At 44.7% G+C, this 21,221-nt stretch overlaps 2 protein-coding genes across 2 annotated transcripts in view; one reads left to right on the forward strand and one right to left on the reverse strand.

The window, feature by feature from the left end:
* Positions 1-136: 136 nt before the first annotated feature.
* Positions 137-21,221, reverse strand: part of DNAJC17 (DnaJ heat shock protein family (Hsp40) member C17) — a 32,818-nt gene continuing 11,733 nt past the window's right edge. The window contains exons 2-11 of the mRNA XM_074289305.1: positions 13,724-13,793; positions 11,760-11,818; positions 11,353-11,440; positions 9,608-9,693; positions 9,347-9,443; positions 8,743-8,786; positions 8,255-8,332; positions 7,428-7,508; positions 6,688-6,807; positions 137-343 (exon numbers count right to left, since the gene is read on the reverse strand). Of these exons, the coding sequence (XP_074145406.1) occupies positions 221-343; positions 6,688-6,807; positions 7,428-7,508; positions 8,255-8,332; positions 8,743-8,786; positions 9,347-9,443; positions 9,608-9,693; positions 11,353-11,440; positions 11,760-11,818; positions 13,724-13,793 (846 nt within the window). The 3' untranslated portion in view covers positions 137-220. The remainder of the gene's footprint in view (positions 344-6,687; positions 6,808-7,427; positions 7,509-8,254; positions 8,333-8,742; positions 8,787-9,346; positions 9,444-9,607; positions 9,694-11,352; positions 11,441-11,759; positions 11,819-13,723; positions 13,794-21,221) is intronic.
* C2H15orf62 (chromosome 2 C15orf62 homolog) lies at positions 2,952-3,686 on the forward strand. Its single transcript, XM_074289306.1, has one exon. It carries the CDS (start codon positions 3,063-3,065, stop codon positions 3,585-3,587), a length of 525 nt encoding a protein of 174 aa, XP_074145407.1. The 5' UTR covers positions 2,952-3,062; the 3' UTR covers positions 3,588-3,686.

Genomic DNA, 21,221 nt, shown 5'->3' on the forward strand with positions numbered 1-21,221 from the left:
CTGCCCTGTCCAGGCCTCTCTTTCATGAAACTGGGGCTCTCTCCTTTGAGCCTCCAGCATAGATGGAGGCCTGTGTGGGAGAGATTCTGGGTCCCGCCACCTTCTTGATGGTCACTAATGTTTAACACAATTGGTCACTTTCTAAAAAAATTTATTGTAGGTATTAATTTAAGAAAAGGGAGAAGGAAGGATGAAGGGAAGAGGGGCTGGGTTCTAGAGGCTATGTGGGCACGGCCTCCTCGTCCTCCCTCTGCATCTGCTCGATCAGCTGCTGCCGCTCTGCTGCCTGACGCATGCGCATCATGACCAGGCTCTCATAGTCCCTCTCTGACAGCACGGAGCCCTGCGGACACAGAGGAGAAGGGGTTAGGGACGGCCCCCCAGGCCCAGCATCCCCTCCTTCCAAGAAAGGACTGAGGCTGCATCTGCAGTGCCCCTTCAAAGAGCTAGCTTCTCTAGGTGACAGGGAACCTGGGCTGCAGTGAAGTGAGAAAATGACTGGGCTCTGGTGCTGAGTCTGGAGTGTGTCCTGAGCCAGGTCTTCAGCTAAGAACAGAGAGGAAGGTGGCTTCTAAACCAAATCGGGAAACAAGCTTCTTGCCTCACTTCCTCTCAAACAGCTGGGATGTCACCCAGCCCACGATCCCCCTCAGCTGTTTCTTATCTTGTTCCCTCTCACTTTGTACAGTCAATTCCAATTTCTCTTTTTAATGGGAAGAATTCCCCCATACTCATTCCAGCCTTCACCACCTGCTGCTCCCTTAATACATTAATTCTTTTCGTTCTGCTACACTGCTGGCCCTGGAGCCAGTGAAACTAAGAGCATATTATTGTAATACACTATCAAGACAGCTCCTCTAAATGTGCTCAGATCCCCTCCCCATTATCAGTGGCCCTAGGAGTACCCCAGCTGGCTCTGGGGGAAGGGAAGCTTCCTGCCTCATTCCATATCTTTCTCAAAGTTACCCTCCTATCCAAAAAAAAAGTCATTCATTCAGGCCTTTAGACTATTCCCCCGGTGATGACGCTGGGGCCAAAAAGTAAGAGAACGCTCACCCTTGTCTGAATAAGCCCCACCCGAGAGGAAGGCAATTCTGGGTCTGGCTCATCTCTTAAACACAGCGGAGGGCAGGGCTCTTCGCTGGCTTGGGCGCTAATGAATGCCAGGTTAATGATAGCCAACCATCTCAATGGGCAAAGTTGTGCAAAGCTTGATTTAAACCACCTCCCTGGGAGCAGCGGAAGCTAGGGTGCTCCTTCCAGCAGCAGGTGGGAGCAATCTGTGATCTGAATCGCCTCTTCTCCCACACACCTGGCACCGAGGGAAGCCAAAGCAGAGGGTTAAAGGGCTCTGCTCTCTGAGAGAAGATGCTGTCAGGCAACATCCTGTGGGACCTCAGGGAGGCAGATTCCTCCTGGACCAAACACTGAGAAAGTCTAGGGAACAGTGTTCCATGGAAAATGGAAGAAGGTGCTGGTTCTGCTGCCAGCGGAAAATGCCCCTTAGCTTAGCTCCTGCACCTTGACCGTTGCCTCCCCCGTGATCACGGCGCCCAAGAGGAGACTGTCTGGGCCAGGTTTTCTACTGCTCGCTTTCCTATCCTGTTGGCCTGTGGCCTGTAAACACTACACAGAAAAGTCCAAGAGTCAAACACAGAACCAGTAAAATGCTGCCCAGTGAAACCACAGTGGAGGCCCAAAATACCATCAGATGAACAATAGAAAATTAAGTCTTGGTTTGTTGGCCCAGGCAGCTGGAAGGGAAAAACTTGAAATTATTCTTCTTGCCTCGGAGTTCAGAATTCTAATTTAGGATCTTGTTCATTCATTCCAGCTCTGCTAGTGCAGGAAGTTACCCCTGAAACCCTTTTTAGTAAAATGAGGGGGAAGCACTCTCCTTCTAAGAATACTGACAGAACCTGTCTTGTCAGTGGGACTGGTGAAAAACTCAAGCTAAGACCTCACTGGGCAGGATGTTAGGCTGAACACAAGGCCAGACGATATCCTTATTCCCAAAGGGTCAAGAGAATTATTCCCTGATCTATCTCCCTGCCCCCCCCCCATTTACCATGGAAATTTGCCACATGCATGAAGTGAGCTCATCTCTAGCTAAAGCCAGCACCTTCTCTTGGTACACGACTGCTCCCACTAACACACCTTCTGGCTCCTTTCCCACCATCCATGGCTGTGGGCCTGAGTTAATGAATGCTTGTCATCCGGTTATAGGGGGTGAGTCACCTGCACTAGTAACCAGTCCCTCCTCCTCTGACAGTCAGGCCCTACTTCTGCTTTTCAGTTAACTTCCAGCTTCCTCATAGAGCAAGGGACCCAGAAGGCAAGGTATCCCTACATTAAGCCAGTGGTCAATGGTGAAAAAACAGTGACATAAAGCAGGCCTGCTCCAGGAGTCCCCAGAGGAACTTCCAACTCTCCACTACTGGCCCTGGGCGTTGGCGGGAGCGGCTGCCCCAATCCCCACATGCGGATGCTGCAATTACCCAAAAGCATGAAACCCGGCTTCCTACGTGACTGAGTCAGCTGGAAACAAAAACACACCAAGACTGCAGCACACCAGCCTAAGCAGCCAAACCACTCATCAGAAGCTGGGAGGCACCAGCCTCCGAGGGAACAGTCCCACACCTGCCGGGCACAGGAGGCCGAACACCCCGAGAAGGGACTTGATTCAGGGCGGCTCAAGCCACGGCCCCCATACCTCGAGACCACTGCTGTCCATCCCAAGAAGCTCTGTATCTGACCCACCAGTGCGCCCCACCACTCTCACTACAGTAAGTGCTCCTTCCCTTTGGCTCTTTCCCCCCAAGATCTCCAGGCCCGCCTTCTCCTCCGGGAGACATCTCCCCACAGCTTTCGGCGGCTTGTTGGCTGTCAGGCACGCCGACAGAACAAGCAGAGACCCAGGTGGCCTCTGCCCATAGCCCCGGGTTGTCTCCCCACACCTTCTTAGCGGGGATCAGGTGCTTCTGAGCCTCTGCGAGTCAGTCTATCCCTGGGCCAAGGAGGCCTCCTGAGGGCAGCCAAGGTGGCCTGCTCTTCTCAGTCCCATGGAGACATGGCGGAAAGGATCTTTCCGCAACAATTCTTTCTTTAAACGTCTGAGCCTGGGGAGACCGCGACGACTCCGACGGCAAGGCAGCGTGCTCAGCCAAGCCAGCACTGCGGGGGGAGACCACGAGGAATACAGTAACCGCGAAGTCATCCGGGAGCTTCGGGGGAGACCGGATGGCCGGCGCCTCCCTCTGTGGGGAGACGAGCAGCCCAGATCCACGCTACTGGCCCCCCCCAAACCTCCACGTCTCTATCGGGAGAGCACCAGCTGTCCCAACATTCTCGAGCCCTCCCCCACCTATGCTGCTGCCTACTCGGCCACCCTGCCCTCGGCCATCTCCCTGGCTGGCACACTACATGAGTACTCTGAGGAAGATTCCCTGGACACCACGCCACTGCAGGGGGTGCCTGCTGACCTGACTGACCCCTTCTTTTCCTTCAAGGTGGACCTAGGGATTTCGCTTCTTGAGGAAGTGCTGCAGATGCTGAGGGAGCAGTTTCCCAGGGATCCATGGGCTTGAAGGCAATGGCGGGATAGAGATGGGGATGGAGGGGGCAAGACTGAGGGGAGAGGGCTGAATGGATGACCAATAAAGGCTCCACTTGGTGAGCGGGTACAAAGGGCAGGGGAGGAAGAAGAACCAGCCTGAGCCTCATCACAGACTTGAGGAACTGGTCGCCTCCTCCCACAGGGTGCAGTGGGGCAAGTAAGGAATGACTTCCTGGACAGAAGGAAGGCCGAGGCAGGCTGAGACAGAGAAGGAGCTCCTTAGGACCACAAGACCAGACAAAGCCGGGCGCCGGCAGAGCAGAAGGGAGCAATCTGGAGATGTGGGAGGAGTGTGCCAGGGGAAGGAGTTGACAAAGGTCAGCGGGGGTTGGGGGGCCCCAAGACCAGCCTTGGTAAGGTACTAAGGACAATGGGCAGGGGTAACAAGACCAGGACTTCAAAGGCATCAATCCAATGCTCAGAACTGGGGGCTTGGGAGCTGTGGCTGCAGACTAGGTCAAGGCACTTAGCAGAAGGCTCCCTGGAAGCACCAGCAAAATTCAACAGAAACTGAGGGGAGGAAGTGATTCACACTCTCTTCCTGGGATCTAGAAATGACGAGGGGGGAGGAAGAATTCCTCGCAGTCCTGCATGAAGGCAGTGACCACGGACTCTCAGCCAGCACTTGGCAGAACCACCAGAGTGCCCAGTTATGACTGAGGAGCTGCCAGCGCCCGCCCTGCCAAAACACAGAGAAGCTCTCCAGGAGGATACCTGCCAGCTCAAAATGGGCTCCTTGGACCTGGGCCACAAGATCCACTTGGGGTCATGGCCAAGAAATTAGAACCAAAGACTACAGGACAGTCCCCCTCAAAAGATAGACTGGCCTGTGCTACATTCCAAACTGGTTTTCGAAGGGAAGCAAAAGAAAGCTTAAATCCAAATGACTCCTTTTTCCTATCACCTCTCATACCAGTGCCCTTAGCTGTGAGGTCCCTTTGTGTATGCCAGAAACAATAAAAATGGACAATAGTGCCACATCAAAGACCATGGAATAATGTCCCTTTGTGGAAGGACCCTAGGGTTGTTTTGAAAACCCTCTCCTCCCCTTTCCCTGAGGTGCTTGGGACTGCATAGGGCCAGCCCTCTCACGTTTGGGTTGGTATGGGACAAGCAGAGGTAACCGACCTGGGGGCTGCCTAAGGAGGAGGGACCTCAAGCTATAACAGAGGTGAACATAGCAAGGGGCACACCCATGTGTTCACCCCACAGGACACCAATGGCCGGGTACAACCTTTCTCTTCTTCCTATCTCCCAGCCTGCCCCAAGTCCTCAGGGCATTTCCTTAGTTTAGATATTCCGATTCTGTCATCCAAAGGACAGGTTTTATTGCCTGTATTACACGTATGGGAAGGCAGCAGTATATTTCTAGGACCTTTACTCAAAGTAAGGAAGATTCCTGCAATCAGAGCTCAATGAACCTTCTTGAACCTCTCCCCAAAAGCAAGAGTAAGGGAAACTGGAAGGAGCGTCAGACTTCCCTCCTGGACCACTTGCATATCTGGTGAGTGGGGGAGTCAAAGGCACCATTCCCAGGGACAGAACCTTATCTCTTTCACAGAAGTCAGTTTATTCCTCCAATGCAGTGATCTGAAGATCCCTGGGGTAAAACTTTTTCATATTCATACTAAATTGTTTTAATTCCTAATAAGGTGACTATAAGGAGCTACAAGCCACACAAACAAAAGCTCTTTGAGGGGAAGGGAGAAGCTCCTTGATAGTTTAAGAGTGAAAAGGTATCCTAAGACCAAAAAGTCTGAAAAGAGCTACTTGATGAGAATAAGGAGGCATGCTAACATAGAGGAGAAAGTAGAAAACAGGTTCCCAAAGTCTCCCCTCCCAGAAGCACTTGGTCTAAGTCTCAGATGCTGCCACACATCTATCCAGATGAGCCAGAGAGGAATATCCTTGTGGACTGATCCCAGGATCCCCAGAAGGTGGGCCGATAGTCTTCAAAGTAACCCAAGCAAACCACTTGTATCCTTATCCCCTAACATTCCCAACTTTACCCACTGCCTTTGTTATGAAAGCTCCCAACTTTCCCCTCTAAACGGGAGATTGCCTTTCAGAGCAGTTATAACCTAATTGCTTCCCATGCATCTAAACCAGTTCTTACCCCTGGGAAATCCCAGTCTCATCCCAGTAGACCCAGTCTCACTCCTAGGTCAATTGGTGGCTGTGACAGGTACTCTGAGGGTTGTAGGCTTTCCCGTGCTGTGAACAGTAAGTACCCCAATGCTGCCATTTTCATTTTGGGTTGGATGGAATGAGTAGGCATGAAGTGGTTGTCATCTCCATCAGCGATCAAATCACATGATCTTTCCACCAAAACCAGCTTTCTTCCAAATTTCTTTGTGACTGATGAGGCCATCCCTATTCTGCCAGTCTTCCAGATTTAAACCATCAGGATCATCTTCAAATCCTCATTCCAATCACTTGTCAAATCTTGTCATTTCTACCTCCACTTCTTCTCCTTCTCTCTATTCACACAGCCACCATCCTATTTCAGACACCACTCACCTCTCATCTGCCCTAATGCAATAGACTCCTAACTGATTTTTTGCTTTAAATTTCCCCTTCTCTAATTCATCTTTCACACAACTGCCAAAGGGATTTTCCAAAAGTTCAGGTCTGACGTGTCCCTTCCCCACTCAATAAACTCCAGTAATTCACTATTGCCTCTGTATAAAATATAATTTCATTGTTATTTCATCCTCTTTAAATTTCAATTTTTTTAAAGTTTTATATAGATGTGTGGGGAGGTATAATTATTTGTACAGTGATACATGTACCTAATTTTAAGTAAATAAATATAGTTGGGGGGAGCACAGAAACAATGAATTTTTTATTGTTAGTGGTTTGTGATCAGAAAAATTTAAAAGCCATTAGTCTATGATATCCAACAAAAGAAAAATTATTATAATAAAGCACAGTTTATAACATTTATATATCACATGAAATAAAACTTAATAATAATTATATATACTATAAAACACCCCAAAATAAAAATCAGTTAAAAAAAATTTACTGGAAAACCACAAAAGTAGTAATAGTCTCTGGTGCCTTCCTACCTGTGACAGTCCTGAGTGGCTCGTGCCATCACTGCTCACTGTTCCTTGTGGTTGACCCTCCAGCCAGGAGATCTTCAAAGGGTTGTTGACGAGACCTACTTCATTCTTGACGGCCAATACCTGCCAAAGGCAATGATTTGACCCTCTTTTTATGTCACCTAACCAATTCTGGAATAGGGACCAGAGTGCTGGTCTCATGCTACTATTTGATCCCAAAGTCTACAGCAAGAGCTGGCAACTTTTAACACGGTGGGCTGAGGTACCAATCCTTTTTGCAGAAATTCAAACCAAATGACTCTCAAAGAAAACAGACCAAATTTAAGCTGTCCCTGAGGAAAGGAGTGGTGCTAATTATCTAAAGCAGAGAGACAGCAACCAGCTAAGATGTGCATGTTGGTAGGTTGGAAAGCAGTGGCTTTTAGAAACGGTAGAAGGAAGGACCTGTGATGGCTTCCAGAAGCACACTAATAAAAACTCTCATTTATTATTTGTAACACTTATGCCATTAGTTATAAACCTCATGGCCCTGCCCCTACATAGAACTGAATCTTTCCTACTAGCCAAAAGAAATCCAGATGAGTAGGAGATCCCTCCAAGGAACCCAGGAATCATTCTGCTGTGTCCTGGCTGATTTGGCCTTCGTTTCAGTGTAGGGGGCCTACAGGGTCCTGTAAATCTGTCCCCAAGTGGCTGGTAGGCCCCAAATGGTCTGACTCTCACCTCAAGGTCCTGATACTCACCGCAGCCTTGACAGAAGCAAACTCTACTACAGCACTCCCTGTCTTCTTACTGGAGATGACCAGGTTGAGCACTTCACCATACTGTGAGAACAAAAAGAGAGGCTGACTCACCCACCAGCCCACCACCCAGGTCAGGCTGTTTCAACAAAAGAGACATGCTAGAGGGGCTCTCTAGGGTGAAACTATGATTCTTCCCACCCCTAGCAAGAAACTGGAGAAAAAGGAACTCTGTTCTGGTAAAGGTCAGTAGTCCATTTTTTGGGAGGGAGGTGGGGAAAGAAATTTTCCAGAGTTGAACAAAACAACAAGAAGAAAAAAAAGAGCAGTACAACAGTGGAGATACAGCTATGTTCTCTCAAGGACAAACAACAAAAAGTTGCCTTGGGATGAAAAGACTGAGCCATAATTCAGGCAAGTCAACATGTTGCATCATGATGGTTCAGTTTGACATCAACAAGCTTCCCGCAGTGGGCACGACCTCAGTTGGCAAAGATCAGAGTTGACCAATCACTCCTTCTCTCCCAATGCATCTGGCCAAGCCCTTCTCTTCAGCAAAGAAGAAGTGGGCCAGGGATGGGCAGAAAGAGAGGGAGAGAGACAGAGACAAACAGAGAGAGAGAGACACACACACACACAGAGACAGAAAGAGGAGGGTAGAGGAGGAAAGGGGGCAAGTGCTTATAGAGCCTAGAGGCAAAGGGGTTACAGAAACAGAAAACATAGGGATGATGGGAGAGGTCTGCCTACAAAGGGTGCCAGGCCCATCAATTTGGACCAGACAGCAACTGTGGACTGAGGACAAAGGGAGCAGAGCCAGCAGGACAGACCTTCTGCAGAATCCTCAGGAGGACATCCTTAGAGTAACCACCTTTGGTCTCATCCTCTTTTTTACACTTCCATTTTAGCTGCAAAGAGAACAGCGAGTGAATGTCAAATACTTAATTTTGCCAAGTTTCAGCAGGCACTACCTACAGTAGTGCTTACAGTAACATACAATCAAATGGGGGCGCAGCCTAAACTACAAATGGGGGTAAATGCCAAGAAATGTCTACCCAGAAGCAGGGGATTTTCCACACCAGAGAAAGACATTTCTGTACATTCTCTGGTCCCTGGATTGAGAGCAACATTTCAAGAGCAGAACAAAAAGAAGTAACACAAAACTTCAGAGAGAAACAGAATATAGTGGCTAAGAGGGCCAGCTCTCTGAAATGCTCCAAATTCCCCAACCCAGAGCTCCTTTAGCTGCAGGGACATTTTCTCGCGCTGGCAGGTACCTGACGAGTGATGATCCCCAGGGGCTCCAGCAGAGTCTCACCTTCAGTTTGGGTGTTCCTTTGCCTTCAAGATTTTCTGTCTTTCCTAGAAAGATTGGCAAAGGACAAAGGGTAGAGAGTCAGGGCAGAAGATCTTTCTTGAGAGTTAATAGGTTAATCCTTAGGACTAGCCAGCATCTTTTCTACATAAGCCATTGAAAGTGAGGGAAACAAGAGCAGGAAGATGTATTTCTCCATCTGTTGTCAATTACCCAGCGGAGGTCTCTGAGATGAGGCTTAGGGGTGTATCATAGCAGCAGGGGGCTGTGGGGAGGGCCCACGTAATTCCTCCATCGAAGAGAAGGAAAAGCTCACTGGGAATCCAAGAGCCCCAGAGTTCATGATGTTTTCCCCTGCTGTTTGGCTACCAGGACAAAGCCACTTTTGTCCAGGGTCGGGATGGCTGGGACAGGGAACGAGAAGCAAAGAACCAGTGATGGATGGGGGTTTAGTGTGTGGAAAGGATCCAAAGTCACCAAGTTCACAATCTCACTGTTTTCTATCTCCCCTCCCCAAATTTATCCCATCTACTTTTATTGTCTAATGGTATAACCCAACAAATGAGGTGGACTGGGGCCTGCCTGAAGATCTGAGCATTTCTTTCACCTCTTAATCTCTGTTCCCGATCTTGACGTATCTGCTCCTGGATCAGCCTCTGCTGTTCTTCCAGCTGCCGGGAGCCTTCTTCTCGTAGGCGTGCAATCTAAAGAGCAAGATAGAGAAGGGAGATTATAATTGCACAGAAAACATTACAATGCAAATCAGTTTCAAGTTTGCCCACACACTGAACTTTGGGCAATAAGTCCTAGGAGGGGGTGACTCCTGGTGACCACAGGAAGAAAATGGGAGCGAGCAGCTGAAGCTTACCTCTTGTTCTAATGTCCTGGTACTTCGACTGTCCTCTTCTACCTCACTCCCTTGGGCCTGGGCTTGTCTCTCCCGGGCCTCAAGATCTGTGGAGAGAGATAGAGCCAGACTTACAAAGCAGCCCAGGTTGGCCATGGCCATGGGGATTGAATTCAACCCTGTGGGTTACTGCCCCCTCCCCACGCTGGCCTGACATCAGGCCTCTCTCCCCTACTTAAAAGACCCCAAGGACTCAGATCAGAAGGGATACTTGCTTATGCTATGCTTTCCAGGGCTGTTTAGGGATTGATTTTATTTCCAATTCAATTCTTGTCAACAAACATTTACTAAGCCCTTTTTTGGAATCCTGTTTATTGGAATCAGATACTGAAACAGCACCAGCCCAAAGAACCTAAAAACCCACACCAACCAAGCTGGTTCCCTAGAACCAAGGACAAAGGGTACCTGTGGGTGTGTGTGTCAATACAAAAATAGCTCAGCCTTCCTGGCAGAGGTCAGCAGGGGGTGGAGCCCTTGGTCTGACTTGGGCACTGCCTCTGACTCTATTTTCTCCTTCCCCTGGGCTCACTCTCATTTCCTTTGATTTGTATTCACTGGGGAACCAGCCAAAGGTCTGGCCTTCTACTGCTATACTATATTGATAGACTTGGTATATGACGTTAGCCTATCTCTACAGTCTCCACTGCTCTAAGGTGGGATTAACTGCATTAAGATACCTTTCAGGCCTGGTGATTAACTCTGCCCTCCTTACACTATAATTATCTAGCACCTCCTATTTTACTGAAATAGAGACTGAGGTAGCAGGTGATTTACTTTCTAAAACTTGCAAATCCCACACCATGGCTGATATCTCAAAGCAGGAAATCACAGGCTACCACACTACTGACTAGCAAGGTATGACTGAAAATGATGCAGCACCTAGACACCCCAATGTGAAAGTCCAAAACCAGCGCCTGCCCCCTCCAGAAAATGGTCAGTTGGACGTGGTTCTCTTCAACAATAAGATGATTCAGGCCAGTTCCAAAGCTCCTGTGATGAAGAGAGCCATCTACACCCAGAGAGAGGTCTGTGGGAACTGAGTATAGACCACAACATAACATTCTCACTCTTTCTTGTTGTGTTTGCTTGTTTTCTCATTTTTTTTCTTTTTGATCTGATTTTTCTTGTGCAGCATGATATTTGTGAAAATATATAGAGAAGCAAGCACTGGACTGCTTGCTGTCTAGGGGAGGGGGTGGGGAGACAACAGATTTGCAACACAAGGTTTTGCAAGGGTGAATGTGGAAAATTATCATGCATGTGTTTTGGGAAAAAAATCTTTAATTAAAAAAAAGAAAGAAAATTATACATGCATATATTTTGAAAATAAAAAGCTATAATTAAAAAAAAAGGAGGGCAAAGAATAGCTATATAATACTATGGATTGCTCAGGATAAAACTATTCCCTGGGAAAGTTCTGGGAAGAGCTGAATGTGGAGAAGGAGTGAGATTAGATTCCCAGGAAGGCCCCACGGTGGGGCCCTGCTAGGAGAGTTAGCCAAGCGGCTTTGGGCCAGTGACCACTTGCCAGGTAAGTTAAGAAGGGCTTCTTGGCTCAGGGATGGACTGCATTAGATGAGCTTAAGTAAGAAACAGTCTGCATTGTAGAAAATGGAGCAATCAGTAGAAAAGTGAGGAAGCCAATGGAGGAAGAGAGGCGAGGGAAACCAAGGCTGTTGTGTGAGGCTCCCTCCCACCCTCCGTACCGAGCTTTACTTTCTTTCTTCTCTCATCAAGTTTCTGAGTCCTCTCCGCGGCCTGCTTCCTGGCTTTCCTGACTTTGTCGTATGCTGCCTGCCAAGGCAAGAGAAAACAGGGCACAACATCAGTCAGAGAAATGAAGGCCCACTGAGGAGTCTTCTAATCCTAAGACTTCACAAACTCCTAGTCCCGTTTCCTCTCCCCCCACAACAAGGCTGAAGCCCCTTAGTCCCCTCTGCCTTGGGGATCACAGGTGGCAAAGCAAATAGAGGAGGGTCCCCAAGAGTCATAAGCAAATAAAGATTGTCCTGTGTGGGTGACAATGAGGTTAGGGAGGGGGACAGGAAGAGCATCATAGAAGAAACAGAAACTTATAGTGAAAACTGCTGACAAAAAGTGGAGATGTTCTTACCCGGGCTGCGGCATCTGTCAGAACCTCCAAAGCCTGAGAAAGCTGGTGGAAGAGCTCAGCTGGATGTAGAAATAATTAAAAAAAAAAAAAAAAAAAAAAAAAACAGCAAAACTGAAGTTAAATATGGTAATGGCATCCTCCATCACACAACACAGATGTGCTGGAATCATAAAGCTGGAGATGGGCTGGCCCAGTCTTGAAAACCTTCACTATCCCTTGACTACCATCCTTTCCCCACCAACACCTTGTCAATGCTCTTCACTTTCCCCGCCTCTGTTTGGTCTCCACTCCCTCACTCACAAGCCTTTGTGATCTGGCTCTGGTAGAACCTTCTCGCTCCAAAGTTACCAATGATCTCTCAAGGGCCAGACCTGAGGGTCTTTGCCCAGGTCTGTCCCTTCTGAGCCCATCATGCTGCATCTGACCCTGCTGCAGAGTCTCACTGCTCTGGTTCTGGGGGGTGGGGGGGCGTGAGAGAGAGAGACACTACCCTCTGCTTTTCTCTTCCTACTTGATGGACCATTCCTGAGTTTCCTTTGCTCCACAGCTCTCTCCTAGGGGTACACTCATTCACATCTCCTCCTCTTTTTCTCCATATCAGACTTTAGCAGTGTCCATGGATTTAACTATCATCCCTAAATAGATGATTCATTGATCTTTAAAGATAGTCCCAATCTTTCCCCTGAGCTTTAGGAGCACACAAACAACTGGCCAGGGGATATTTTTAACAGTCATAGTGACAACTTAAAATCAATGTGTCTAAAACTCAAGTTTTTCCCCCAAACCCATTCCTCATTTAAACTTCCTTCTATGTGCCAAAAGCACCATTTTCCTTCCAGTCTCCCAGGTTCTGAGTTTCAATATTATCCTAGACTCCTTCCTCTCCCTCACCCCACATATCCAAACAGTTACTTAGTCTTATTCTTCTACCACCATATTTTTCATATTCCACCTCATCTCTTTATTCATGTTTACCACCTAAATTCAGATTCTTATTCTCTCTTACCTGGATTATGGGAACCAATTGGTTTGTGTCTGTCTTTGTGTCTGCCTCTCTCTCTCTCTCTCTCTCTCTCTCTCTCTCTCTCTCTCTCTCTCTCTCTCTCTCTCTCTCTCACCATTCTATTCTATCCTACATGCTTTAGACAAGTAATTTCCTTTAAAACATAGATCTGGCCATGATATTTCTTTATTCAACCAAGTTTGAATTTATCATTGGCTCCCTACTGTCTCTAGGAATAAATATAAGATCCTCTGTGATAGGGTTATAAAACCTGTTACACCTCATATAGCCTGGCTCTGAACAACCACATTTCTACCACATTTAATATCACTACCCTTACCTAACTCTTTATCCAGCTAAACCAGCCTTGTCTCTTTTCCTCATACACAGTTCTCCATCTCTCATCTCCATGTTTGGAATGGTTCCTCCTTACTTCTATCTCAGAGTCCTTTACTTCCTTTAAGAGGAAGCTTAAGAATTAAGGCATGAAGTCTTTTCTGATTCTCCCCCTCACAAAAGTTCTTATATTTAACTCTGTATTAATTTATATTTATTAACTTATATTTAAGCATCATATGTTTCTATAAGTCTTTGTCTCCTCCCATTAGCTCCTTGCAAGTATTTTGTACTTGCATCTCCAGTGTCTAATATAATGCTTTGGCACTTACAATATAAAAATTTGCTGACTGACAGATACTGACCAGAGATTGAAGAAATATTTTGGAAAATAATAAAAAGTTCTTAGAATGGAAAAACTGTGGATTCTTAGGATATAGTCCAAAGGAAGAAAAAATTAGACTGTGTATGAGATAGCAAAGGTGTAGTACTACAGAAATACTAAATGTGAGCCCATGCCCAGCACCCTATGCCTATATGTGATATTCTTGCTTTAAGCTCCCCAACATCCAAGTGGCAAGGCTGAAGAAAGCTGTCCCTTTTCCTTCTGTCAAGATAGTCTCACCTGCTTGGGGATTATCTGGATTTTTATCCGGATGACAAGTGAGGGCCTTTTGTCGATATGCCTTCTTCACCTGAAAGAACCAAACTGACAGTTATTCTTCCATGGAGCTGCTTACACTCCAGGGCATCATGATAAACGTATGATGGTGAAGTTTTCAGAAACAAACTTGAAGGGGCAGCTAGGTGGATAGAGCACCAGCCCTGAAGTCAGGAGGACTCGAGTTCAAATCTGGCCTCAGACACTTAACACTTCCTGGCTGACAAAAAACAAAAACAAAAAACCCCTGAAGAATCTCCCACTACCCAAAAAAGATCATTTTGCTTTCCGTACAAAAAGTATCACGTCATAGCCACAATAGTTACCTAAAATCAAGAAGGCAAACTCTACAGAGAGAGCTGACTTTGGTTTGGCCACTGCTACAGACCAGAAGAGCCTCCTTAGAATCACATTAATCAAAACACAGAAGAGTTTTGTGGCTTAATATCCCCATTAAATAAGCTTCTCTTTTACATGCTGATTTCACAGGTGTTTTATACCAAGAAAGCATAAAATATTAGGGGTTGGCCCAGGATTTTTTGGCCATGATCCTTCTTCCGCTCACTCCATAACCTCTTGGGAAAGTAGGATCTCATTATTACATACTTTAACAACAATGCTATATGATGATCAATTCTGATGGACGTGGATATATTCAACAATGAGATGAACCAAATCAATTCCAATAGAGCAGGAATGAACTGAACCAGCTACACCCAGCGAAAGAACTCTGGGAGATGACTATGAACCACTACATAGAATTCCCAATCCCTCTGTTTTTGTCCGCTGCATTTTTTATTTCCTTCACAGGTAATTGTACACTATTTCAAAGTCCGATTCTTTTTGTACAGCAAAACAACTGTCTGAACATGCATACATATATTGTATTTAATTTTTACTTTAACTTATTTAATATGTATTGGTCAACTTGCCATCTGGGGGAGAGGGGGAAGGAGAGGAAAAGTTGGAACAGAAGGTTTTGCGACTGTCAGTACTGAAAAATTATCCATGCATATATCTTGTAAATAAAAAGCTAAAATTAAAAAAAAAAAGAAAAAAAGAAAAGAAAGAAAGTGGGATCTCAGGCTCTTAGAATATCTCAATGAGAAGGTAAGCCTTTCTAGGTGATAAGTTTCCAGGGGAATGAATGGGCATTTTGTGGAATACCAATGTCACACTGCATCTCATATGAAACCATCAGAACAAGGGCAGGTGGATAGCCCTGAGAAAGAAAAGGCTCCAAGGGTGACGAGGATCAATTCCCTTAGGTCTAGGGGAGAATTCTTTTTTTTCTTTCCCCACCAAGATGGAACTTCCTGTTTGTGCATTGTATAGGATGAACTCAATAAGAATCCAAAATAATTTCAAAAGAAAGAGAATGACAAATATTGCGTCAGCAGTGTACTGCATTCTAGTATCATAGATTAAAAATAATTATATAACAATAGTATATTATACAAAGTGTAATATAATTTTAACTAGTTATATTACATATTGCAATATTTACAAAATAACATAAAATTAAAAACACTACCCTCTTCAGGATTTTTTAAAAAAGCTTTTTATTTTCAAAATATATGCATAGATAATTTTTCAACATTAACCCTTGCATAGCCTTGTCTTTCAGATTTTCCCTTCCTTCCCTTTGCTCCCTCCCCTAGATGGCAAGCAATCCAATATACGTTATATATGTTAAAATATATGTCAAATCCAATATGTGTAAACATATTTATACAATTCTCTTGTTGTACAAGAAAAATCAGATCAGAAAGGAAAGTAAATAAGAAAACAAAATGCAAGTGAACAAAAGCAAAATAAGTGAGAATGTTGTGTTGTGGTCCACATTCAGTTCCCACAGTCCTCTCTCTGGGTGCAGATGGTTCTTCATCACAAGATCATTGGATCTGGCTTGAATTGTCTCCTTGTAGAAGAGAACCACGCCCATCAGAATTGATCCTCATACAGTATTGTTGTTGAAGTGTACAGTGATCTTCTGGTTCTGCTCATTTCACTCAGCATCAGTTGATGTAAGTCTCTCCAGGCCTTTCTGTATTCCTCCTGCTGGTCATTTCTTACAGAGCAATAATATTCCATAGCCTTCATATACCATAATTTACCCAACCATTCTCCGATTGATGGGCATCCATGTAGTTTCCAGTTTCTGGCCACTACAAAAAGGGCTGCCACAAACATTCTTGCACATATAGTTCCCTTTCCCTTCTTTAAGATCTCTTTGGGATATAGGTAGGGAAGAATTCTTAACTCATTTGTTTCAAAAAAAAAAAAAAAAAAAAAAAAAAGGCTAAATGTCCTTTGGAGAAAGTGTTGGGGTTCTGGCGCCATCTGCTGGGAGATGGTGAGCAGCAGACCAATAGGAACCATGTCCATCACATCAAATGAAATTTAGGCTGCAGACATTTATCTTTGTGCTTCCCCAAGAACAAGAGGTTGCTGTGAACCAGAAATGGAAAGAATGAATGGGAACAACAAAACCCCCATCCCCTTAACCCAATGTAGTATAATCTGGATGACCAAAGGAGTCCTGCAGAGTTGAGAAAGCGTACCTCCCTCTCTTCTCTGGAGAAGGAGATGGAAGGAAACACTGGCCATGCTGTCAGACTTGCTTAAGGTATCAATAAATTTTTCAAAACTTATTCTTCCTCTTTTATTTTTTTTTGTGACAGGGGATATAAAAAGAAAAGATATCAATATGTATTTTTGTAAAAGAAAGGCTCCACAGGCATTCGGGGTTCCTGCCTCATTCCAAAGGGGTTGCTTCATGAGCCTTCTCTGCCGTCCAGATCCTTGAGAAATCAGCCCTTAAAGAAGGGAGGGCCTTCTGATCCTGCCACATAGTGGACTGACTGGTCCCGTCCTCCAGAAAGGAGAGATTTCCAAGAGGCAGCTTAGCTCCCAGGAGTTGGCGTGTGCCTTCAGCAAGCTGCTAGTCCACACTGGTTCTTTTTTGTCTCTCATTTATACTTTGTTCAACTTCTTCCCTGTCTTCTTCTTTCCCTCTCCTCACAAAGAACCTTCCTCCTCCTTCCCTAAAACAGTCCTCAACTCATACCCATATTAATCCTTCTACTTGTTATACCATGAAATCTATTCCTAGGATGCAGGAGCACACTGCAAGATAATGCATTAATGGGCTAAAGTCTCCCAAATGTGCCCAAACATCTCATTACTGTTTCTCAAAACCCTCTTTCCCTCCTTTTTCTGGTTTGGATCCCATAATCCTTTTCCCCATCTTCTGACACCAAATCCAATACTACTATCAGAACAAAATGGTAACTAAAAATGTGTGTGTATGATTTTGGCAAATGGAATTTTAACTAGTTTTAAATATTGTAAGGAAGGAAAGAGATGATGAGAAAAAATATGTATGATAGTAGACAAAGCATTAATTCAGGAAAATAAGTATCTAATGAGTGGGCTCAGGATGAAGAAATGGTGAGGAACATGTTCTCTGTGCAACATATTAGTCCAACTATGGTATAGGTTATGCTCCCTAAAATCAGATCCCTTTAAAGAGGGTATATGTAGTCGTGGGCAATGTGCATAAAATTTAACTACACAAACTTATCATTTAAAAAAAGCAAATAAACCAAAACACGAATCTAGTTGTGATAAACCTAATATTTCTTTTCCCTAAAAGTAAATAAATAATTTCTAAGATACTAAATTGTAAGCTAAAGTGAAAGGGAATCCAAAAAGGTGATGAAATTTAAAATGCAAACAAACATGAGAAGCCTGCATTTAGGCTTTTTAGGAACTGAGAATAAGCCTAATACAAATGGATCACTCTCACTTGTGCTGCTCCCCACATGCCCAGCTCTATGCCTTGGATAGTGCCTTACTCAATTAAAAAACCAAAAAGCCAATTGGAAACTGGGGGAAGGAAGAAGTAAGAGTGTGGGAAATCCAGTCAATCAATCAACAAACATTTATTAAGCACTTATTATGTTTGTGCCAGGCACTGCCTTGGAGATACAAATCCACAGAACAAAATGGCCTACTTCCTAGAAATTTACATTCTAGAGAGGTGGACATCATATGTATATAAGTATACACATGTTCACACCCAGGTGTATGCATTATATGCATGTGGGTATAAAGAGCATAAACACAAAGTGGTTAAAAATGAGGAAAGAAATCAGTAGTGGAGGAGGCTGTGAGGCAAGGCTTCATGTGGAATAAGGCACTAGTACTGGGTCTTTAAGGAAAAGAGGGATTTATTATTATCTCCATAAATTCACCTTCCTGCAAGATCCCATCAACTTTGAAACTCACACATGTTCAGTATTTCTATCCCTGCTCCCAACACATGCCTTGGGCCCCTCTTTCCCTCTGACTAGAGAGGGTGGAGCTTCGAGAGCTCCTCCCAAATCCTCTATTTAAGGAGCCAGATCTCAAGACAGAAACCTCATGAGAGAAGGAACTGTCATACACTTGTCACATAGTAGCACTACAGACATATTTACCCACAAGGGTGCCCACTCCAATCATGGGGGAGGTCACTGCAAAGGTACAGATTTGGAAGATGGAGTTCTACCTTTGAGAATATGAGCTTGGGTGGCAATGCTACTGCTGTGAGCAACAGCCCAAGCCTCATTTATTTGCAACTGAGAAGCTCAGTAAGAAGTCTTTGGGGAGTAGGAGTCCCCTAGATTTCAAGCATTAGTTACCTCAGATACACCTTCAGGACTGGGAACAGCATGGAGAAGAGATACTCGGATTAGTAGTATGATCCCTCCAAAGATAAAAGGGATGGGTGTGCCTTCCTTTTCTCACAGCAGCAGCATCAAGGATGGTGGACACTGCTCCTTTAGCATGTATGGGGGAGAGTGGGAAAGTGCTGCTAGTACTACTGGGGGAGCCCAAGGTACCAAGAGGTCCAGTTATAGGCTATATTTAAGTTTCATGAAAGCCAGATTACGAAGTAAGATCCAGTAGTGAGATCAGTAATGTAGAAAAGATTTGCTGAAATCTAAAGTGGACTGAGTTTGAAGAGAAAAAGATTTTTTAAAGGCCTAAAATGAATCCCTAATATGAAATTTAATAACCCTATACAAGAGGTACAACTGAAAAGCAATAAATGCAAAAAAACATTTTGAAGGAAAGGTCAGAGCAAAAGTTCATTTTATGCAGGACAAGATACAAAAAATAATTTTGTGGCTGCCTAGGCTTTGCCCTTTGATGGATACCTGAACTCATTAGTGTGGCTACTTCCTCTAATTACAGAGACTATAATCCAGCCAGGCTGGCCTTCTCATCCTGCGTGATTCTTGCCCACGACCCAAATCCTCTCAAGGGTCTTCTCAGCATGCTGGAAACCCTGCTGGAAGCCTTCCCAGAAGTCTCATAGCTCAAGGATGCCTGTGCCACAAGCAGATTGCCCATCTATTTGTTATCCCTAGCTCTTAAATGCTAATTTAATGGCACACTTGATTGGGATACTGGGCCAAAGTCATGGAGTGTAGAAGGCACATGCTTTAGACATTAGCTGGTCTAAAGGAAAGCAGCAAGACCCACTGCGTGCAGCATCTCTCCAACTGAAAGGCAGTGAGGGATTAAAAAAAAAAACCACACTACATCTGGAATCAGAAGACCCAAATTCAAATCCTAACTATCCCTTCGGCTGTATTACCATCGGTTTTTCCATCTGGAAAATATTTGGATTGCCTATGTCATGGGGTCCTTGTGTTATATAAATATGAACTACTTTTATTTTTTAAGTCTTTAATCTTCTTTAAGATTAACCTATATTGTAGATACCTTTCTTTCCTGAGGCATTTGGGGTTAAGTGACTTGCCCAGGGTCACACAACTAGGAAGTATTATATATCTGAGGCTAGATTTAAACTCAGGTCCTCCTGACTTCAGGACTAATGTACTATCCATTGACCACCTAGATGCCCTAACAATTTTACAAAAACTTCCTGGTTCTGCCACTTAAAGTCTGTGCTCTTGACATCACAAAAATTTGCTTGTGGTCGAACTGAGACTTAGGATTTTCTGTGAATTCACAGAGTATTTTTTGTCTTACAAAAGCCAATCCTCGAACCTCTAAAGAGAGTTCTTCCAACTAACCTGATGCAAGTCAACTAGCCAGTCAACAAGCATATACTAAGCACTCGGCCTACACTAAGAACTGAGGCTACAAAGAAAAGCAAAAATACAGTTCTGGACCTCAAAGACCTTGTGTTGTAAGGGAGGAAAATAGTATGTAAATAACTATAAATAAATAACAAGATGCCACAGAGTAGATGTGAGGCAATCTTAGGGGGAAAGCACTAGCAGCAGGGACAAAGAAGAGGTTAGATCCGGGCCTGGAAGCAGCTCCATTAGGCTTGAGACTGGAAGCTCTCCACTCCCTAAAAATTTGGAGTTAAGCACTTTTCTCGAAATTTTACATGAAGATGAAGCTGATGAGGCAAACTCACCCCAGATAGAGGGAAATCTGATATTTGATCTGAAGTTTTCAAGTCAAAAAGGTCAAGGGGTTTGCTCTAGTCTATCTTGGCCCCAAGTGATTCTAATCCAGCAGTGGAGACAGAGATCATTTAAATTTTGCTCCAGGACGCCTAGCAGAGCCTCAAAAGCCTCCAGCAAAATTCGAACCTCCCCTCCAGCTCCCATCCTAGAACATTCTGGATTGGACTTTGGCCAAAATCCAGCGGCTTATGAGAGCATGAAAGGATGCGAGTACATGGGTGCTTGCTGCCCTACATAACAAGTTATTACCATAATAAGCCACTGCCCTTGCTCAGATTAAGGATCATGCTGTGGTTCTGGCTTCCCAAGGTCAGTTCATTCTTTCAGTCAGGTGGCCTAGGGTTTGGTACTTTATGTAGCAAACTGGATGACCCGCTTTAGCCAACTCTCCCACTGTGATTACTGCTCTAAATTAGTATTTCTTATTGGGTAAACATAATTCTCCACAATGGCCTTCTTTAAGCAGAAGCCTTCAAGAGGGTTCGGTGTCTGGTATATTTTTAATCAAAACTCCTACTCCTGATTAGCATTTCAATAGCCTGTTCTACCAGTAACATTCTTGACAATCTTTTCTATTAGTTATGATTAAGGATCTTTAGGAGAACACTAAATGAGGGAGGAACCTAAAAATGTGGGCTGACAAGAATGTTGAAGTCTAAGAACTTAAAAATTGACAGGGAAGTCAGAAGTCAGAAGTCATCAGCTCCATGAAATTTCTGGCATTCAAATTTACTGGTCCTCCAAATAAGAGAGAAATGGCCACATTAAAATGCCAAAGGTCACGAATTTTTCTTAATGACTGAAGGATCCTTCCCCATTTTCAGATTTCCTTGAGAAATAATCTTGAAAATCTTTTCCTTTCTTTTCCTTTGCCACTGCATCTCCAGAGTTTTTCAACCAAAAAAAGTAAAGAAGCGGCTCCTGGGTTCTGAGACTTCCACTCCAATTTTTCTTCCTGAGTCTAT

The sequence above is a fragment of the Sminthopsis crassicaudata genome, chromosome 2 (genome assembly GCF_048593235.1).
Source record: "Sminthopsis crassicaudata isolate SCR6 chromosome 2, ASM4859323v1, whole genome shotgun sequence".
In the NCBI taxonomy this organism is placed as follows: domain Eukaryota; kingdom Metazoa; phylum Chordata; class Mammalia; order Dasyuromorphia; family Dasyuridae; genus Sminthopsis; species Sminthopsis crassicaudata.

What these genes read in the sequence shown, in the direction of transcription:
- C2H15orf62 (XM_074289306.1), top strand. Translation starts at nt 3,063, where the DNA reads ATGGAGACATGGCGGAAAGGATCTTTCCGCAACAATTCTTTCTTTAAA.